Genomic DNA, 21,190 nt, shown 5'->3' on the forward strand with positions numbered 1-21,190 from the left:
CCTGAAGCAGGACAGCGTGTGTGTGAACCCGTACCACTACGACCGGGTGGCGTGCCCCACCGCAGGTACACTCCCGCTTATTCATATTCATGAGGACGGCCCGCCTCTGCTGTTCATTGTTCATGGTCAGCGCGTTCTCCTATTCAGGCGCTCCGGCTCCGGAGGAGTTTGTGCAGGACGGCCTGCAGGTGGACCCGCCCCCCCACCCGGACCCCTTCGGCCAGCCCCGCCCACCCAGCATGTATCCCAGCATGCCCCTCTCTCCTCCAGGTCAGACTGTCCGTCCGTTATTCAACAATTGATGCTGTATGGCGGGGCTACATTGTGGTTGACAGGTCGACACCAGAGGCGTATCTGTCTGTGGTGGAACATAGCTAAGCTAACTAGCTAACCAAACTAAGCTAGTTAGCTAATGATAATAACAATAATGCATTTAATTTATATAGCGCTTTTCATAATACTAAAAGTCACTTTACACAGCTGACCAAGCTAAGCTAGCTAGCTAACCAAGCTAAGCTAGCTAGCTAACCAAGCTAATGCTATGTTGTTGGCGATAGACATATTGAAAGATAAAGTTCACACAAAAAAATTACACTTTTATTGATCTTTATTTTGTTTCTTTAAGCAATAAGACAAAAAACAACAGATAAACAAACAAGATTTCATTGGAATGTTGATCATGAAAATTGTTTTTTTAAAGAATCAGAACCAGTACACCTGAACATGTGTGTGACGCCCTGCCTTCTGTCTCGCAGGCAGCAGCTCCATGATGGCTGCCCCTGTTGGCTGTGGGAGCAGTGGGCGGGTCTGCGGCGGCCTCCTCCAGACTAAACTTCCACAGAACCACATAGGCCTCGCTCCCTCTGCTCAAAACCACATGGGCCCCGCCCCCCCTCAGGACCACAGGGGCCCCGCCTCCCCTCTGAACCACATGGGCCCTGCCCTCCCTCAGAACCACATAGGCCCCGCCCCCCCTCAGAACCACAGGGGTCACGCCCCCTCTCCTCAGAACTACATGGGCTCCGCCACTCCACAACAGTCCGACTACAGCAGCGCCCCCAGAGCTGGTAATGTACCTGCACACACATCTGTACTGTACCTGTACACACACACCTATACTGTACCTGCACACACATACCTGTACTGTACCTGCACACACACACCTGTACGAGGGCCACTCTGTAACAGACTCTGACCTTCATCTGTGTGTCTCTGCAGCCACCTGGCCAGGTACTAGCCCCGCCCTCTACAGCCCTGCAGGACCGAGAGGGCGGAGCCACCAGCAGCCGCCATTACATCACCATGCCCCCAACACTCACTTCTGTATGACGTCATGAACAATATCAGAGTACTGCAGTAGTAGTAGTAGTACTTTACTGTTGTACTCAGTGTGTTTGTTCCTGCAGGGTCTCAGCACCACAGTACTAACCCGTACCCACAGCCGCCGTGCAATCACCCAGGTACTGTCCTCACCTGGAGGACATGTCCTCTCTGTCTCCGTGTCTCACTCTTTCCCCCTTCTCACGCTGTCTCTGTTTGGCTGTCTCACTCTTTCCCGTCTCACTCTGTCTCTGTTTGGCTGCCTCACTCGTTCCTGTTTCACTTAGTCTCTGTTTGACTGTCTCACTCTTTCCCATCTCACTGTGTTTGACTGTCTCACTCTTTCCTGTCTCACCCTGTCTCTGACTGTCTCACTCTGTCTCTGTTTGACTGTCTTACTATTTTCTGTCTCACTCTCTTTGGCTGTCTTACACAGTGCGTTTAAATGATGGCATTAATTCAAATCTTGCTTTAGTCGGACTATGCTCTCTTTCGGGGCAACTGCTATTATCCTAATATACATGGCAGTGAATAAATCGAATTATTGGCTGAAAGCATGTCATATCCGATACGATAGGTGGCGCTGTTTTCATTACATCTAGTGGGGATACAGCAATCTCCGCTTGACCGCTTCAATCTTCATAATGGAGAGAACCCCGCTACCTTCGGCGGTTGTGGGGGAGCGAGCGGAGAGCAAACAGGGAACTAGTAGCTAGCTGGCTACAGCAGGGAGCTAGCGGGGACACCCACCGAAGGTAGTATCGTCTTGTAACCCGACTTTTACGTTTGTTTGTTTCTGCCAGCCGTGACAACTTATCGTCTTTTTCGACTTCCAGGTCATGACCGGGGAGGCAGGTAGGGAGGGGGCGGCGGGATCTTGAGCATGCGCAAAGACGCATAGTCCAGTTCCGATCTGATTCACCGTTTACATGCCGGGATGTCCTAATTATCGATCGAGTCGGATCGAGTTATCCAGGGGTGTTAATTGGATCGTAGTCAGACCCGCAATTATTCAAACAAAGGTGTTTACATGAACGGGATAATTCGATTTTAGTCCGACTAAGCCAGTAATTTGAATGCATGTAACCGCACTGACTCTTTCCGGTCTCACTCTGTCTCTGTGTGGCCGTCTCACTCTTCCCCATCTCACTCTGTCTCCATTTAACTGTCTCACTCTTTCCGTCTCACTCTTGTCTCTGTGTGGCTGTCAGGTGCTGCACGCTCTGCCTCCGCGGGAACACGCCCTCTGACGCAGATGTGCGTCTGCAGGTGGGCGGGGCTTAACCCACAAGACGGCCAATCCGACGAAAGACAAAGCAACGAACCTCCTGTGATGGACGACGTACCTGTCTGAGGTTCATAAGCTCCGCCCACATAAGCTCTGCTTCAGACAATCAGCCAACCGGTGAGCAGCGTCCAGTGCAGCAGCTTGAGGACTTCCAGTGCTCTGCTTCTTACAGCTTTAACTAAGCGTGCTCTTCTTCATTCAACATTTCATACCATCTGATGACTATGTTTTTTAATTAAACCAGAATCAACTGTTCCATTTTCCACTGAGTGATGTCACCGGTCTGTTTCTGTTTCTTTATTGGCTATTTATTTGTAATAATTATTTACCAAAGATGAATTTCCTGCTCTTGATGACATCACATCCCGTTTCCTCTGTCAGATTATTTATTTGTCTTTTTTTCTGTCTTATCTTTTAAGTTTTTTATCAATTATATTTTATATTTGAAAAGCTTTTATGCTGAAAGCGTCTATACCTGTAACATCTGCTGTGTATTCAAAATTAAAGTTGTCTTATATATTAAAACAAAACTCACTTGTGTCTGTATTTTCCTTGTTTTTATTTTATTATATAACATTTGTTGTTTGTTTTCTATTTTTTATCCTTTTTGTTTTAATTTAGCCCACTTTGTACCTTGATATTATAAAAAGGTTATTTCTTTAATACGCCTTGTTGTAAAACATAACATAACAACATGAGTCCAGTGTGGTAAACCACTAGAATAACAAGTTAAACGTTCACACTATGTAAAGATAATATAAACATTTAAACACAAAGCTCTTTGTTGTTTATGAACGCAAAAAGAAGTGAACTTGAAGGCATCAGGGAAATATAGCGCCAATGAGGACAAAGAGTGGGCGTGTGAGAAGTTTAAACGTTTGCTATTCGCCTTCTCATTGGCTCCCGTGAAGTAACGCCTTGGCGTTCAAACCAATCACAGAAAAGAAAATTGCATATGTAGCTGCTGGGGGAGGGGCTTAAGAGGGGTCCCGCATCGAACCAATGGGAGAGCAGCGTGTAAAAACGACATGAATATTCATTTAACGCAGGGGGCGTGGTCTTGCCGTGGAGGTCGGGCGCGAGAGAACATGGAGGTTTAGTTCCCTTCTGACGGCTCCAGCAGGAAGACTTTTAGTTTGTGTTTCCTTTGTTTGCGCCATGGACATGAAGAAGAGGATCAGCCTGGAGCTGCGGGACCGGAACCCGGCGGAGGTGAGCAGTGTACCGGGCACGTTGCTTTCAGCTGCCCGGTGGCGGATGAGCAGCGGGACGCGCCGACATTTTGAACTAGACGAACAACAACTTGTCCGTGGCTGGAGACAGGGAGGCAACTCCCCCTCTGTCCGGTGCAGGAGGTTGGTCGGGTCGGTGCTCCGGTGCTCAGGCTGAACCCGCCTCGATCCACGCGCGGCCGAGCTTCCCCTTTAACCTATAGCGCCCAATACTTCATCTACGATGCTCGCGGTCTGACGGCGCCTCCAGCCAGACTCCGTTCTTTAAAGTGCATCTTGTACGTCTACCAGGTCCCGCCGGAGCGCTTTGACGCAACTGCCCGGTTTCAACATGTTTACGGTTCTTCAGGCCCTGCTGCGGGATTCGGCTCTCACTGAACCCCGCAGCAGGGCTCCCTCTAAGCGGAGGGGTCGAGACCCCCGGGAGGTGGCGATGTAGAAACTGGGGGCTCCTGAAAAGCAACGTGCTAAAAATGTATGTTTTTTAAAGGTAGTCTGGCACACGGTTGCATCCTTTAGTTGAACACATCCTTTTTAAACCGGTGGTCCGTAACCGGAAGCAGTCGTGCCCGCCCAACAGACGCTCATTGCTTGGTAGATGCGCGCGCGCACACGCATCTACCAACTGTTCTTCAAAGAGTGTTTGTAAGACGAGATGAGTCGCTCCGCGATGTTGTGATCTAAAACCAGGACGCGTTTCTCTGTTTTACAAATATGAAGTTTTTATATTTATATCTCATATTTATGAATGTGAAATAAAATAAATGGAGTCTCTTTTGTTGATGGTTTAGGGTTGTTTTTTGTTGTTGTTGTTTGTAGGAGCAGCCTCTGTCGGCCACCAGTTGAAGCCTGGGTGTTTCTGCTGGTGGATGACGATGGTGTTGTGTTGTGTTCAGCAGCTGGTGCTGGATAACGTGTTGTTGTTGTGTTCAGGTGCAGCAGCTGGATCTCATGTTGTTGTTGTATTCAGGTGCAGCAGCTGGTGCTGGATCACAGCCTGTGTGCAGTTGGCCAGCTGGAGGCGCTCTCTGATTTCTCCTCACTGCAGGAGCTCAGCCTGGTGGGCGTTGGCCTCTCGTCGCTCAGCAACATGCCCTCACTGCCCAAACTACACACGGTACACTTCCGGCTCCCACAATGCACTGCGCTGTCTGTCTCAGTAGGAGGTATCATGCTCTCTCTGTGTGTCTCTGTCTCAGCTCTCAGCAGGAGGTAAAATTCTCTCTCTGTCTCTGTTGTCTCTATGTCTTTCTCTCAGCTGGAGGTAACATGCTCTCTCTCTCTCTCTCTCTCTCTGTCTCTCTGTCTCTCTCTCAGCTCTCAGCAGGAGGTAACTTGCTCTCAGGAGGTCTGGACTCCCTGAACGAGAAATGTCCGAACCTGAAGACTTTGAACCTGAAAGACAACAAGATCAAAGAGCTGAGCAGTATCCAGACCCTGGTACACACACACACACAATCATTTATTTGCTCCGAGTGGAGCCTGAACGCCTCACCGCTGAACTGTTCTCTCCGGTTCCGCAGCAGAACCTAAAGAACCTGAGGAGTCTGGACCTACGGGGCTGCGAGGTGTCCGCTCTGCCTGGCTACCGGGACGCCATCTTCACGCTGCTGCCGGCGCTCAGCCGCCTAGACGGCGCCCAGCAGGACCCCGAGGAGCAGGACTCAGAGGGAGAGCCTGGTGAGGCCGTAGAGCAACCATAGTAAACTTGAACGCACCGTAGAGGTAACCACAGTGAACCTGAACACACCATAATGTAAATGAAGTGATGAACATTTTCTTTCAGACGACGACGAAGAAGCCGGTCCACCTGAAGATGACGATGATGATGATGATAATGACGACGTTGATGAAGATGACAGCTCTGAAGGAGAAGAAGATGAGGTCGGCTTGTCGTACCTGATGAAGGAGGGGATCCAGGTGAGTGAGCCTCTTGTTGCTGTTCCTCTCTGCAACCACCGGGTGGCGCTGCTCACCGCTCTGATGCTCTTCCTCTCAGGACGAGGAAGACGATGGAGATTATGTAGAAGAAGAGGACGAAGAGGAGGAAGAGGAGGAGGAGGAGGAAGATGGAGGTAAGGGTTTTAAGTCATACCGTGTGGTTTTATTTTGAAAGGTTTGACTCTTGAATGTGCAGCAATGTTCATACAATAATAATAGTCATTTCTGTTTTTATATTTAATTTGAAGCATTTTGTATTAAAGGTTCTTTTCTGAATATTATTATTGAATGAGATGATTGTTGTTTTGTATTATTATCTTCTTTAAGATGTTTAAAACTTTCCACTTTATTCTAAAAATCTGATGTATTAAACAGGAAGAGTTGCTTTATTTGAAAATCCTCTCCTCAGATGTTCAGGGAGAGAAGAGGAAGAGGGAAGCTGAGGATGATGGTGACGATGATGATGATGAATAGCTAGATGACCCCGCCCCCAGTGACCTCTGACCCCAAAGACGGACAGGAAGCAGACGGACAGACAGTAAGCAGGAAGCAAACAGACAGACAGGAAGCAGGCGGACAAACAGGAAGCAGGTGGACAGACAGGAAGCAGACAGAGAGGTTCTGGTCGATCCTGTGGTTCTGAGCCTGCTTTGAAAAAATTGGACATTTTTATTACAAAATCTGAAAACTTTATTGACAACCGCTCTGACCAACAGTACTTTGACTGAAGTACTGTTGGAGGTACTTGTACTTCAGTATTACATGCAGAGTTCTATGTTTATTTGACAAAATATAAAGTTTTGTTCCACATAGAAGAACCAACGGTGTACAAATACACAAACTGCATGAGTACGTTTATGAAGTACTGTTGTACTTGTATCGTTGTACTTGTGTGTTCGATCTTTTCCTCTGTTTGATTATTGATCTGATCAGAAGTTCTACTTCCTGTTCTTGTCTTTAATAACAAACACGGTCGACCTGTCTGGTCCAGAACCTCAAAGTCTGGACAGGACGAGAACCTCAGAGTTTGAACCAGAACCTTCGAGTTTTGTTCAGAACCAGGTTCACTCTGTTGCTGTTTGGACAACGTGATCATGAGCCTCGGCAGCACTGCATTCTGGGAGGATTGTCTCCGGTCTCTGGAGGTTTTCTGTGTGAATCTTAAATCTTTTTATTAATTTTTTTATTTTCTTCATGTGTTTTTTAATAAAAAATGAAATCTGAGTAAAAACTTTATTGATCTTCAGTGTGATGACGTCATACATCTGATTGTGTTCATTTAATAAAGTTTAACTCTGATTTGAGTTTGTGTTTCCACCACACGATGGCGCCAAATATACGAGACCTCTACTGACACAGTAACACACAGCAACACACAGAAGCAGTAAACCGTGTAAGAGTAAGCGTGATTTGTTTAAAGGAGCAGTTCTGATTCAGCAAACTAAATCACAAGCTCTGATTCGCTGCAGCAGCTATTTAAGCCCCGCCCCTTCACACCTGTGTGTACACCGAGCTGCTCCGTTGCCAGGGAAACGAGTTGAGTGGTTTTGCATCTCGTTTTGCGTGACGAGGCGACGCTGAACCTGATGCATCCGCCGCTGAAAGAAGTCCCACCGGTCACCGTGTGCATCTCGAGTCTCGAAGTTGCATCCCCGTTTCCTTCACTTGCGTTCTTTCCTTGCGTCTTAGTCACGTGAAGCGTTCACATTAATATGAGCCAGCTGAGCCCGAACACAATCACAAAGTTATCCATCAGGCCAGCAGCACGGCGCGACTCACAGCTGGTTACATAAAGCTCATCCAATCAGAGTTCACCCGTTTTTCCTCCATGCTAGAGTAGTGTGTTAAACAACATGCTAAAGGCCGACTAGCTAGGGTTAATATCTGCTAGCATTATGGGCAGCATCAGTTAAGTCAACTGTTTTTCTGCTTTTTGAGTTATTTTTTACCCCGCTTGGCTCTCCGCCAGCACTCATTGTTGATGCCACTTCCTCCACGGTGCAGCTAGACACACATACACACACACATACACGCACACACACATTGATTGATCCAGGTTCAGTTTGCAGGTTTTTATTTCAGCAGCTTCCCTTAGCTGGACTACATCTCCCATGATGCTCTCTGGCTCCACAGACTCAAGACAGGAAGACCTACAGGTGAAACCTTCAGTACAGAAGCTCAAACAGGACATTTGGAAATTAAATAAAAATGTTAAACGGGTAAAAAGTCAAAGTTCATTTCTCTGTCTGAATGTTAACGTCAGAATCGTGTTTGTCTGAACAAACAACAACAATCAGGCGTTGATTCCAATTTTACAAATTTAAACTTGATCACCTGATTTTGAGCTAGAACAACGATAATAAAATAAAACAATCTGTTTACATTCAGAGCTGCGTCACATTTTTCTTCCTCATTTAACTTTTTAAATATTGTTTAAGTGTAAAGAAGTGTAAACTTTATTCTTCATTTCTTTTATTACAAACACCAAACATTCTGACCGTGTTGATGAATCTGTGAAACCAGATTTTAATTCATTTTTTTGTTCACAAACAGAAAACCCAAAATACAAAAGTCTAAATGTTTCTTACAAAAATAGTTTCTAGTTAAACTCTGTTTTGACTCAATGAAACAGCATCGGATATAAATTATTCATCAGCAGAAAAGTCTTTGAAACAAATGAATAGCGTTATTATACGAATGAACGTGTTGAACACGTCGTGTGACTGCTGTCATATGTCATGTGACCCGTGTCATATAACCCGTGTCATGTGACATATGTCACATTCTTCAGGACTTGAAGGAGATGCATGTGGTTTCATGATTAAAATTAAACGCAAAACAGTTAAAATTATGAGAAATTACCAAATAAAACATCTTAAGATTTTCCTGTTTTGCCGACATCTTTATCATTTTATTTAAAAAACTGTATAAAAACGATATTTACATATTTATGATTGTGTAAATGGAGATTATCTATATTTGAATTAATAGTATTAATTATTTTTTGTTTGAAAGAGATAAAAACTTCAAAAGTTTCTTTATCCTGTTTGTTGGCTAGTTCGAAGATACTGGATAGCTAGTAGCTAGGATGCTACTTCAGCATTAGCTATCCAGTGACGGCTAATCAACGTTAGCTTGCTGGCTTTAGTTTTAATTTTGTTCAGTTTCCGATTTAGTTTCTCTCTCATCGTTACCTTTGTGAGCTCGTGATCTGAAGAGATCAACAATCAAAAGACTATGAGATCTGCTCTTGTTGAGTCGTGTTGGGTCTAGTCTTGTTGAGTTTTGTTGGTCTGGGTCTTCTTGGGTCAAGTTAAGAAGTCTTGTTGGTCTTGGTCATATTGGGTCTTGTTGGGTCTAATTTGGTTAGTCGGTCTTGTTGGTCTTGTTCGGTTTGTTGGTCTTGTTGGTCTTGTTGGGTCTTATTGGTCTAATCAAGTACATTTCAGGTGTTTTCTAGTTCTAGTCAAACAAATGAGACTCCTGTTCATAGACTCCAGGAACGAGTCCTCTGATCCTCTGACAGAAGTTCAAGCTACAAAAGTTCAAGGGGAAGGTTTTGTCTCTTAACTCTTCATCTTGGCACATTTTCTTTCTTTAAAGTAACTCAAGTGTTTGTGCAATCACAAAGTCCCGTAAAGTGTGTACGTGACAAATCGAATTTGAGCTACAAACTGTTTCTGTGAGGAAGATGTTGATTGAGCTCTTCCTCACTGAGCTCTTCATCACTGAGCTTCGTCGGTCTTCGTCCCTCCCGACACCAGAAAATCAAAACCTAAATTCTTCCTAATAATTTAAAAGTGGTTTATTCAGTTCTCAGCAGCTTCACCTGAAGTCCAACAAGCAGAAGTTCAGCTTCTGGTCTTGACAGGACCAGTTGTTGACCGGTTGTGGACCAGTTGTGGACCATTTTGTACCAGAGGGAGTCCGTCCCGTGCAGCTCACATAAGGCTCTTTCGGTCCGGGTTCAGTTTGGTGCTGTTGTTGCAGGGCGAGTAGGAGGAGTCCAGTTGTCGGCACAAGGCCCTCAGCCCCTTCACCTCCTCCAGCACCTTCTGGGCCTGGTTCCACGTCGCCGTCGCCTCCTTCAGTAGTCGCTCGGATTCGGTCGCCTCCTTCACCTTGCCCTGCTCCCTGACCTCCCCCGCCTCCCCACGCACCTCCGTCAGCAGCCTCTCGGTCTTCTCCAGGTTCTGGCTGATGAGCTCCTGCAGCCGGCTGACGGACGCCTGGTTCTGAGCAGCTTTCGTCTCCGAGTGATCCAGAATCTTGTCCATGGAGGCACAGCGGTTTTTCTCGGCCGGCGAGAGGCGTCTCCCCGACTGGGTTTGGCCCGTCTGCTCCCAGACCACCGCCACCTCCCGGGGAAGGCTCTGGGATTTCCCAGAAGACTCGGTGGTCCTGGCAGACAGAGCGCCGTCGGTTTTGGACCTGGGACAGTCTGGGCTGAGGTGGGACGGCGTCTTGTCCGAGTCGACCCTGAACCTGTCGCGGCCATCGGCTCCCCGAGGAGCCGGAGCATCCTCCTCCTGGATCAGGTCCAGAGTCAGCATCCCGTCTGAGGAAGAGGAGGCCTAACGGAGCGAGAGGAGGAAGATCAGAACAAATCAGTAAGAGGAAGAGGACGATGCTGCTGCTGCTGCTGATAAACTAGGATCAGACTGACCACAGCCAGCAGGTGACCTCTGGTGGGCAGCCGGCGGTTGTGAGGGATCTTCACTCGGTCTCGAGTCAGGTGAGACAGCTGAGAGTCCTCTACTATCACCTGTAAACAACAACACACCTTCTACTGTTACCTGTAAACAACAACACACCTTCTACTGAGCGACAGGTGAAGTAACGTTTGATTTTGGGGCGTACTGTCCTGTCCCTTTAAAGGGCCCAGGATCGACCCCAGAGGAACCTCTGAACTCTAAGTTGCAGTTCGTGTGATGTCCAGCAGATGGTGCTGTCACCAAACTGACAGTTTCTTTACAGTTTTTACACTCAGAGGATCATTTATGTATTTTTCTTGAACGCATTATCATGAAGTTCATATTGATTGTTGACCGTAGAATAATCAATATGAATATATTGAGATCAATATGAAGGATGAATTTAAAGATTTTTACATGTTATCGTTCTATTTCATTGTTTTATCGTAGTTTAACTTTCACAACAACGTAACACGAAAGTGGTTCATGAGAGGCTTCGTTCAGTCTGAAGTAGTTTCTGAGAGAGAGAGCAAATATTGATCAGAGTATTGATCAGAGTATTGATCACACTATTGTCTTGTGGAAAAGGTAAACGTTGCCACTCTGACACACTTCCTGTTGCTGAGGACAGAAATAAAGACGACTAAAGTCACACAGGGTTGTCTCATATATATATATATATATATATATATATATATATATATATATATGCGATCATTTAAATACTTAAACTCACAGCTTTAAGCCACGTTGGTCAACAGGTCAACTTCACCGACTCAATTGTTTATTTAAAGAGTGTCGCGTTACATCTCAACCGTTTTAAAACGTCAACGAACAACACAACATTGATTGTTTTCATGAAAAACTTCTAAATGTGTCGCTAACAATTATAAACGGTAGTTGTTTGTATTTATTCTCTTGTTTCTTCCATCAGTGTAAATCTACATCTCTGTGACAGGTTCCACATATTATGTTACGATGTTACAGCGTCAACAACAAACCTCATCCAGGATCCTGTTTTTGGCTCGTGTGATGGCAGCGTTCAGGATGTTGATCCAGGACTCTTTCTCCTCCGGACTGACGGCCAAGAACACTATGTTAGCAACCTGCAAAACACGTAAATGGTTCTTTATGTATTGATCATTACCACCAGGGGGCGACTCCTCTGGTTGTATAGAAGTCTATATGAGTTTCTCTCAATCTCTAGTTTCAAGTCTTCTTTAAAGAGCTTTTAGCTGCCGGCTTAGGTGTCGCCATGTTGAGAGCTCTGTGGAGGCAACTGAAATAGTCTTTCTCTTTAATCTTTTAATATTCATGAAGCTGGTTCTGATTTCTGCCGGACCGTAAATACCCAGAGGAACATCACACACTGTCTGACCTATCACAGAGCAGAACACACACCCACACACCCACACACACACAGGCTTCTACAGACTTAATGGGACACACATCATCAGATGGCCGTGTGTGTGTGTGTGTGTGTGTGTGTGTGTGTGTGTGTGTGTGTGTGTGTGTGTGTGTGTGTGTGTGTGTGTGTGTAATAGAAGCTGCTACCTGTCTGCAGGACACCAGATCCTGCCCCAGGGCATTTTGTGGGATGGCCTGCAGATATCGTGTGTGTGTGTAGGTGTGTGTGTGTGTGTGTGTGTGTGCGTGGGGCGATGAGGAGGCACTCACATCACTCTATGAAACCATGGAGGCCTCTACGTTTAACCATCTCCTGATCTCAAACTGAATAACACACGAGTCAAACATCAGTCGACTCACATTTAATGTTTAACTTCTGATATGTCCTCACAGACAGGTGACAGACAGGTGACAGACAAACAGGTGTACCGTGTTCCCTGGCGAGCTGCAGCGCTGCAGTCTGAACTTGCTGTGGTTCTTCTTGCTCCGGCTCTTGTTCTTGCGGATCTCCTCACAGCGCTCATAGTCCCACAGGTCCAGAACCTCATCGGCCCGCCCCAACTCCTTCACCTGAGCACACACAGTTACATGCTAAGCTAAGCTAGCCCCAACTCCTTTACCTGAGGACACACAGGTAGATTCTAAGCTAGCCCCAACTCCTTCACTTGAGGACGCACATGCTAAGATATATGAAGCAAGCAGGCTGCACCGCTACAGAAGAGAAGAAGAGTTGAACTGCTAAATAACATGTAAACACAGTCAAATGAAGAAGAAGAAGACAACAACAACAACGAAGAAGAAGAAGAAGAAGAAGAAGAAGAAGAAGAAGAAGAAGAAGAAGAAGAAGAAGAAGAAGAAAAAGAAGAAGAAGAAGAAGAAGACTTGTTTACAGGCAGTTGTTACCTGAACAGGTAGAAAACAGAGAACAGGTAGAGAACAGAATACCTGGGCAGGTAGAGAAGATTGATAGTTAATGTTTGTTTACATGCTGAACTGCTGATGCTTCATGTGTAGCACACACACACACACACAGGTGTTGCTCCCAGCAGCACGTTTGTGGTTCATGCAGGTAACCTTTAGCTCATTAATCTCCATGGAAACAGCATCCATTATTAAGCAGCTCTAAACTGAGACATCCCGGGAGAGAAGCCACGCCCACAAAACACACACACACACACACACACACACACACACACACACACACACACACACACACATACACACCTTTCATGAGTTAACAACTGGACGTTCAAGAAGTGAATCTGTCTTATGGAACAGGAACCTTTACTTTCTCTGAACACAAACACACACACACAGACACACACATGTGCACGTACACACACACATATTCTTTGTTGCTGTTACAGCAGGTATGTCTCACTATGTCTGAAGAAGAAGAAGAAGAAGAAGAAGAAGAAGAAGACGAAGAAGAAGAAGAAGAAGAAGAAGAAGAAATCATCAGCAAACTGTCAAATCTCAGAGGAAGTTTTATTAAATCTAAAGCAGATGTGGTGTGTGTCTGTGTGTCTATGTGTGTCTATGTGTGTTTGTCTATTCCTGAGACAGGAAGTGAAACTGCTGTCAGCTTCATGAAGCACAGAAGCAGAAGTCTGAATCGTGTCCACAGAGATGGACAGATGACCTAAAATGGTCATGAGACTGATTTCATGAAGCCAATGTGTCATGTGACCGCTGGTCATGTGACCGCTGGCATCAGAGAGGCCTTTAGAAACAAGGAACTCTCAGTTTCCTGTAGACGTGGAGCTCTGAGATAAAAACCCTGAAGAATCAATACCTCAGTGACCTGTCGTGTTCCTCAGGGGAACGTCCTGAAATCTTAGAGCGCTTCATTAAAGCCTAGCTTAGCATAGAAACTGCTAGCAGGAGGTGACTGTTAGCCTAGCTTAGCACAAATATTAGATGACTCAAGTTGTTCGCAGATTGATTAAATATCTGAAAACATTCTTAAGTTAAAACGGTTCAACATGTTTCTGATGTTCTGCAGCAGATGAAGGTTCTACCAGGACGTTCTGCAGCATATAAATGTTCTAATGAGACGTTCCGCAGCAGATAAAGGTTCTAACAGGATGTTCTGCATCAGATAAAAGTTTTCTGAGGACGTTCTGCAGCAGATAAAGGTTATAATAGGATGTTCTGCAGCAAATAAAGGTTCTAACAGGACGTTCTTCAGCAGATAACGGTTCTCTGAGGACATTCTGCAGCAGGTAAAGGTTGTCTAAGGACGTTCAACAGCAGATAAAGGTTCTCTGAGGACGTTCCACTCTATGTGGAGCTGCAGTGAAATCGGAGCTCTTTGTTTCTGCAGCTCAGACTGAAACTCGACTCCTGCAGAACGTCGCTGTAGAAAGTTAAGGGAAAACGTTCTGTTTCTATTCAGAAGCAGAACCGTACACAGGACGTAATAAATACTTCACAGAGTACTCACTAGTACTCTGATGTACTCGGGAAAAAGGATTACAACTAACGGTACACAAGTACTATTGTCTCTAGATTCTTTAAATAACATCATGATCAGGTCAAATCAGCAATCTATATCAATGAGTTGGTCACCTGTAGGCCACGCCCCCTATGTAGACCATGCCCCTCTGATCAATACGTGTCGTCACCTGTAGGCCACGCCACCTCTGATCAATAAGCGTAGGCAACGCCCTGTATGATCAATGAGTCATCCCCCTGTAGGCCCCGCCCCCTCTATAGGCCACGCCCCCTCTGACTCACCTCTTTTTCGCAGACAAACAGCTGATCTCCCCTCAGAACCACAAAGCGGTTCTTCCAGATCTCTCTGAAGATCCCTTTCCCGCAGAACTTCCGGATCCAGCCGACCTTATCGGGCGGAACATTCTGCGTTGCCGAGTCCGACGCCCCCTGAACAGGAAGCAGGAAGCTGTCAGAGAACTATGTCATACCTTAACACTCATCGCAGCTTCTTCTTCTTCTCAGCTTTAAAACGCAGCAGAACTTTGTTCCTGAAGAGAAGAACCTAAACAAATATCAATAACTTTGGTGGAACTAATAAATATCAACTGAATAATTATTATATAATATAAATATACTACAGGAATACAATGACTAAATACGATGAATAATACAAGTACTTTAAGAATTTAACAGTTTGAATTATAAAAGAAAGGTTCTGCAGCATCTCAAAGCTCTAAAGCGTACAAATACACATAAAAACTACTAATACTACACAGAAGTACTCGCTGAGTGTACTGATAAATATTATGATTCATCTTTCTGTAAAGTCTTTATCCTCAAACAGATTGACCAGAACACAAAACCTTCAGAACAACAACAAAGAACCTCATTGTCAACAACAACAATAATATTAATAAAATATTAATGTAGTTTGATGTCCTTTCATTTGAAATATCTTTTTTATTTAGTCTCTAGTGAGATTATATTATATATATATATATATATATGTATATATATATATATATATATATATATATATATATATATATATATATATATATACATTATCATATGTATCATAATAGATCATATAGATTATATTATATATGATAATATATTTTAATAAATATAATTTATATTATATATATATATGATATATTAATTATTAATATATAACATATAATGTATAATGAATATATAAAAATACATATTATACGTATCGTTATAACGGATGTAATATATATAATATATATTAAGTGTTTGGTTCTTTCTGAAACCGGAGAACTGATGACGTCACACCGCAGATCGTTTCCTCTTTCTCTCTCATATCAGATCTGAAACATAAAATCTATTTGATTCTTTTTTATTAACTTTAATGTTTCTCTTTGTTGTTTTTTTCCAATAAAAAATAAATAAATAAAAAACCTTCGACGTCCACAGCGCTCTTATTCTGGAAACCGGAAGTGTAGTCTCCAAAGGCAGCTAAAGGCCGTAGGTTGCGCCTTCAAAATAAAAGTTTAAAACTAATCCTTGAGGCTTTTGTTCCTCGAGCTCCGGTTTAACGGGATCAAGAAGCGGACAGGCATGAGCCGTGGGGCCGGGGGCACTCACCCGTTTCCCGCTGTGGTTCTTCTTCATGCTGTCGGCTGTCCGCTTCTATTGAAAACAAGAGACTTTATGCTGTGTCCCCTCAGAGAGCAGCGGAGGACCCCGGGTGAAGCCCTCGGAGTCCCGCAGGAGGAGCGCAACCTGGCCTACGCTCCGCCGCCTCTCAGCTGCTGATCCCCGCTGCGTCTCTGCCGCTGCCCCGCTGCTCCGTGCCGCTGCCGCCGGGCTCCGCTGCGCTCTGAGCGGCCAGGAGCCGCGCGGAGAGTCGGTGTCCGGTTCCTCCTCCACCTCCTCCTCCTCCTCCCAGCGACCCAGCGGCTCCTCAGCAGAGCAACAGCGCCTCCTACCGACCGGAGAGATATATTACTTAATGACAATAAAATAATAAATATATATATATATATATATATATATATATATATATATATATATATATATATATATATATATATATATATATATATATATATATATAAATGTATGTACACATACAGACGTATATATATTTATATTCCCAGCTGAAGGTTTTAACTGTAAAGACCTCAAGTCCTAAACAATCCGGTTCTGATCCTAACATCTGGATCAGTGTAATCCGGGTCACAGCCGTTTGGGATCTGATCTGGAATCAGTTTCACTCTGAGCTCAGATCCTCAAAGTGGGTCAGACTGAGAGGAGGCTGATCCAGGATTACAGCTGACACGCTTCTACAGACACATAACATGACAACAACATGACAACAACAACGACAACATGACCAGTTCCCTTCATGTTTATATGTAACATAAATCAAATTCTTTATTCTGAAAAGTACAATCATGTCCTGTCATCGTCTTCATCTTCATCATCTTCTTTTTTTTATTAGAGGTTTTCATGTTGCACAAACTTAAAAATATCACATTTTGTTCCATAAAAACAAAACTTTGAACATTGATTAATTTGGTCTAAAAAACAAAAAGAATGTTTACTATTCTCACTGAAGATAAATGAACAACAACTCACATGTGTACCTTTTATTATAACACCAACATTATTCAAACAGCCCTTGTGGTTGCAGAGAAAGACCCTTTTAGTTTTGGGATAACATTTAGAGGACAGGGCCTAACAATAGATTGTTTTCTACTGGTTAGAAACAGTAAATCTAAATATATTAAAAGTGAAGGGAACTATGGAACATAAAGCAAAGGAGGGAACATGAAGGGAACATGTTTGTTCTGATGGAAACAAAAAAATCAATCATTCACCTTTTTTCACATCTTTTATTAGAACGACGTCTTTACTTTCTTCTTTTTTTAATCTCATAATTTCATGGTGATTTGAAAAGTGATCATAATAAAACAGCAGATACATTATTTATGTATTCAGTGAATTGTTGTTCATCACAATATTGTTGTTCCTCCCACCCTGGCCTCTGATTGGCTACTGTTATCTGTCAATCGCAGTGAGTGTTTCATAGACGTAGTCCTGTCCTCCACCTGAAGGGGGCAACATGACTTGAGGTCAAAGGTCAGCACGTGTCCTTTAATCCGACCAATCGGGCGCTCTCGTCCCACAGCTTGCTGGCCACAAAGTCGTCTCGGCCCTCTGGAGCCGCCTCCTTCTCTGCACAGTCGCTGACGACGACAAGAACAAAACTTGTTTATGGGATTTAGTTCACATTCAGGCTTAGGTGTTATAATGTGGAGTGTGTCATTTTCCTTGTGGGGACCTGCTCCAACGGGTCCCCATAATCAAGGTATACAGAGATATGTGTTCAACAATGTCAAGTTTTAAGATTTGTGTTTTTGAGAAATGTTGAAACGTGTCAGTGTGGTGATGTGTCTCTCACACACACAAAAACACACACGCACACGCACACACACACACACACACACACACACCTACCTGAAGTATCGTCCTGACAGCGCCTCTAGGCCCGGCGTCAGGCTGCAGTACAGCGTGGTCTGGCTGCCCTCAGTGGGGGTCTTCATGAGCAGCAGCGACGGCAGGCTCAGCAGCGCCCCCAGCATGGGGAACCAGCCCTCTACATGGCGGCCCAGCTGAGTCCGGATCACACCCGGGTGGAGACAGAACGCCGACACGCCCGAGCCTGAGGAGACACCGGATCAGGGGGCTACTGGCAGTCCATTATCATAAGTATCTAGGGGCCCCTGAGTGTAGTGGGGGCCCCACCGTATTTCACGGGACCCCTAAATGTGCTGAGGGGGCTCCTAAGTGTTTTGTGGGCCCCTAAGTGTTATAGGGGGTCCTGAGTTTTGTGGGGGCCCCTAAGTGTTGCAAGGTTCCCTGAGTGTTGTGGGGCCCCTGCTGACCTCTGAGTCTCCGGCCAAGCTCCCTGGAGAACAGGACGTTGGCCAGCTTGCTCTGCCGGTAGCTCTCCAGAGAACTGTACGTCTTCCTGCTGGAGAACAAGTCGTCGAAGTCAATTCGACCTGAAGAAACAAGAAAACTCTGAGTCAGAATAACATCAGAAATACTAAAGGTCAAAGGTCAGAGGTCAGATGTCGCACCCCCTTTGTGGGCGATGGACGACACAGTGATTACACGGCTGGGGGCGGAGCTCTTCAGCTTCGGCAGCAGCAGATTGGTCAGCAGGAAGTGACCCAGATGATTGACAGCCAACTGAGTCTCAAAACCGTCTTCTGTCAGCCATCTTGGACACATCATCACCCCTGCAGACAAACAGGTGTGGAGAGAGAGTCAGACAGGTGAGCAGACAGACAGGTGTAGAGAGAGACAGACAGGTGGCTCACCTGCGTTGTTGATGAGGATGTCCAGCCGGTCTTCTCCGTCATTAAAGTCTTTAGCGAACTGTCTGACAGAGTAGGAGGAGCCAAGGTCCAGGTGTCTGATGACCACATTCCCGTTTCCTGTCGACAGCCGGATCTCCTCGGCCGCCTGCTCGGCCCGGCTCAGGTCCCTGCACGCCATCACCACCCGGGCCCCTGCAACGAATCAAACACACCCATTACTACCCGGGCCCCTGCAACGTATCAAACACACCTGACACCACCCAGGCCCCTGCAACGAATCAAACACACCCACCACCACCCGGGCCCCTGCAACGAATCAAACACACCGTCAGTGGTTGCTGTATAGTCACGGTCCCCACACGTCGGTAAAACAGACCTCTGCGTGCCATGTCTCTGCTGGTCTCTTTGCCGATGCCGGTGTTGGCTCCTGTGATCAGAACCGTCTTCCCGTCCAGACGAACCGAGCAGCGACACACTCCACCTGCAATCCACCTCCGCAACACCGTCACACCTGGACACACACACGTATACATGTAGACTTGTACAAGAATAAACACACATTTGTACAGATACATACACATGTATTCTTGTACAGATATATATATCTACACTTGTACAGATAAATACACGTGTACACTTGTAGACTTGAACAAATACAAACTTGTACAAATATATACACATGTATTCTTGTACAGATACATACACATGTACACTTGTATACTGAGTGTGAAGCTGTAGCAGTAAACCAGTAGTTGATGGCTAAAGCCCTTACAGATCAGGGTGAGTCCCAGCACAGCCCCAGTCCTCAGCAGCTGCCCCCCCCAGCCCTCCTCCACCGGCTCCAGGTCCAGGTCCGAGCCGCCGGTGGTCCAGGGAAGCACCAGGAACCCTCCAGGAGCTGCAGCTCTCATCGCTGGTCAGAACAGACTGAGGAGAAGGCGACCGGGGGAGGGGAGATTAGCAGATTAGAGCAGATTATTAACTGCTCTGGGATCAGTTAGAGAACAGGAAGGATCACTGGTCTGGGATCAGTTAGAGAACAGGAAGGATCACTGAAACACATGCCAGCTCTCCAGGAACAACTGACTCCTGTGTTTATCATTTTGGAGTACTGATGGAGTACTATCAGATAGTACTGACAGAGTACTGACTAATGTTGGAGTACTACCTATGTACTTGTTTATCTACCCTACTTCTCTACCTGTCGACCTTCTTACGTATCTATCTACCTGTTTACTTGGCTACCTGTCGCTCATCACCTGCGTCTATTTTAACAGCAGCCATGTTGTTGGTTTATGATGATAGTTGAGGGGCGCGTCTTCAGAGGCCTGCTGGACACTTTTAGAGCTCATCATGCTGAATACTTTAGTTTAGTAAACAAGTAACATGAAATGCTCAAGTAGAGTACAAGTTTCTTCAATTAGTACTTAAGTAGAGTGCTTAAGTTAAATACTTTGTTAGATTGACTAATTTAAATAGTTAAATAGTTTAAACTAAATAATACATTTTTGTGTTTTCCGGAACAATTATAATTATTATCTGCAGCTGTTTAGAAACATACATCAGTGTGTTACTTCATCCTTTAAATCACTTTTATATATTTGGAACATTGTTTTTGTTTGTTTTTCAGCTTCTGACGTCACTCTGTAGCTCCGCCCCGCCACCAAAACAACAAAAGTAAAATGGCGTCCCGCCCCGATGCAGTGGTGTTGTTTTTGGCGCCTCTGTCTCTCTGTTGTTTGTGTTGTTGTTGTTCACCGGTTTACCGGGACCCCGCCGGCCCCAGTGGAGCTCTTTGACCCCACCAGCCTAAAAACCCGCAGCTCTCTTCTGCAGCTGGAGGGAATCCACACCGACCAATGAGAGGCCGCGCTGCCTGTTGCGGGAAGTGACGTACAGTCACTGCGGACCAATCCGCGGCTCCGACACCAACAGCAGCCGGCAAACCCGCCCCAGCCTCCTGAATCGGAACGCGCCTGGAGAAGAACCGTGTGAACCCTTCCAGCTCCAGGAGAAGGTAAGACCAGCCTGGCCTGGCCTGGCCCGGCCCGGCTCGGCCCGGGTCAACATGCAGGTCCATTCCACTGGTCCGGCAGGTACATTTAGGGAGCGCTCGTTGCGTAACAGCTCGCTGCCGCCGGCGGGCGGTGCAGACAGTTGTTTTCAAACGCACCACGGCTGATGGAGCGTGCGGCAGCGGGTTGTACCGGGTCAACGGCCCGGTTCTGGTCTCCCAGGCACTCGGGTTCAGGTCTCTCTGGTCCAACGAGACTGCTTATTGTTTCTGTACCCGCCCGGGGGGAAAGTTTCCTGCAGCCGGGACACGAACGCTCCTCCTGCGGGGAAACACAAAGCCTGGAGAGGAGGCGGCGCAGCGCCCCCTGCGGCCGCAGCGCGAACTAAACCCACTGCTACCCTGTTGTACATAATATTCATTAAAATATGTCTAATAACACACTGCTGCCATGTCATACATTACATTCATTTAAATATGTCTTATAACACACTGCT

General features: G+C 45.6%; 4 protein-coding genes across 6 annotated transcripts in view; 2 read left to right on the top strand and 2 right to left on the bottom strand.

The window, feature by feature from the left end:
- The window catches only part of LOC137780908 (mothers against decapentaplegic homolog 4-like), a 5,048-nt gene extending 1,958 nt beyond the window's left edge, over nt 1-3,090 (top strand). Inside the window, exons 3-8 of one of the 2 annotated variants that reach the window (XM_068569281.1) lie at nt 1-65; nt 148-270; nt 756-1,067; nt 1,219-1,323; nt 1,407-1,460; nt 2,532-3,090. The exon at nt 1-65 is cut by the window's left edge and continues 110 nt beyond it. In XM_068569281.1, the coding sequence (XP_068425382.1) occupies nt 1-65; nt 148-270; nt 756-1,067; nt 1,219-1,323; nt 1,407-1,460; nt 2,532-2,674 (802 nt within the window). In that variant the 3' untranslated portion in view covers nt 2,675-3,090. Of the gene's footprint in view, nt 66-147; nt 271-755; nt 1,068-1,218; nt 1,324-1,406; nt 2,142-2,531 lie in introns of those variants that run through there. The other variant, XM_068569280.1, reaches the window with a different exon arrangement.
- A 562-nt stretch (nt 3,091-3,652) lies between these two features.
- Nucleotides 3,653-7,017, top strand: LOC137780915 (acidic leucine-rich nuclear phosphoprotein 32 family member E-like). Of its 2 annotated transcripts, none has more exons than XM_068569290.1 (7): nt 3,653-3,820; nt 4,811-4,957; nt 5,158-5,280; nt 5,364-5,520; nt 5,627-5,760; nt 5,840-5,915; nt 6,191-7,017. In XM_068569290.1, the coding sequence occupies exons 1-7, from the start codon at nt 3,767-3,769 to the stop codon at nt 6,253-6,255; spliced, it is 756 nt and encodes a 251-aa protein (XP_068425391.1). In that variant the 5' UTR covers nt 3,653-3,766; the 3' UTR covers nt 6,256-7,017. The 2 variants fall into 2 exon arrangements, with proteins under 2 accessions (XP_068425391.1, XP_068425392.1); XM_068569291.1 differs by having other exon boundaries at nt 5,367-5,520.
- An 863-nt stretch (nt 7,018-7,880) lies between these two features.
- Nucleotides 7,881-16,099, bottom strand: plekho1b (pleckstrin homology domain containing, family O member 1b). Its single transcript, XM_068569282.1, has 6 exons — nt 15,933-16,099; nt 14,622-14,768; nt 12,312-12,452; nt 11,477-11,581; nt 10,448-10,546; nt 7,881-10,355 (listed from the first exon to the last, which is right to left on the bottom strand). Exons 1-6 carry the CDS (start codon nt 15,957-15,959, stop codon nt 9,723-9,725), a joined length of 1,152 nt encoding a protein of 383 aa, XP_068425383.1. The 5' UTR covers nt 15,960-16,099; the 3' UTR covers nt 7,881-9,722.
- A 1,144-nt stretch (nt 16,100-17,243) lies between these two features.
- Nucleotides 17,244-19,720, bottom strand: si:dkey-23o4.6 (retinol dehydrogenase 12). Its single transcript, XM_068569465.1, has 7 exons — nt 19,452-19,720; nt 19,056-19,190; nt 18,680-18,871; nt 18,437-18,598; nt 18,239-18,358; nt 17,811-18,015; nt 17,244-17,539 (listed from the first exon to the last, which is right to left on the bottom strand). The coding sequence occupies exons 1-7, from the start codon at nt 19,588-19,590 to the stop codon at nt 17,434-17,436; spliced, it is 1,059 nt and encodes a 352-aa protein (XP_068425566.1). The 5' UTR covers nt 19,591-19,720; the 3' UTR covers nt 17,244-17,433.
- Between the last annotated feature and the right edge of the window lie 1,470 nt (nt 19,721-21,190).

Source organism: Clinocottus analis, unplaced genomic scaffold (assembly GCF_023055335.1).
Source record: "Clinocottus analis isolate CAN_PGR_092001 unplaced genomic scaffold, fCliAna1.0.p SCAF_9, whole genome shotgun sequence".
Lineage (NCBI taxonomy): Eukaryota > Metazoa > Chordata > Actinopteri > Perciformes > Cottidae > Clinocottus > Clinocottus analis.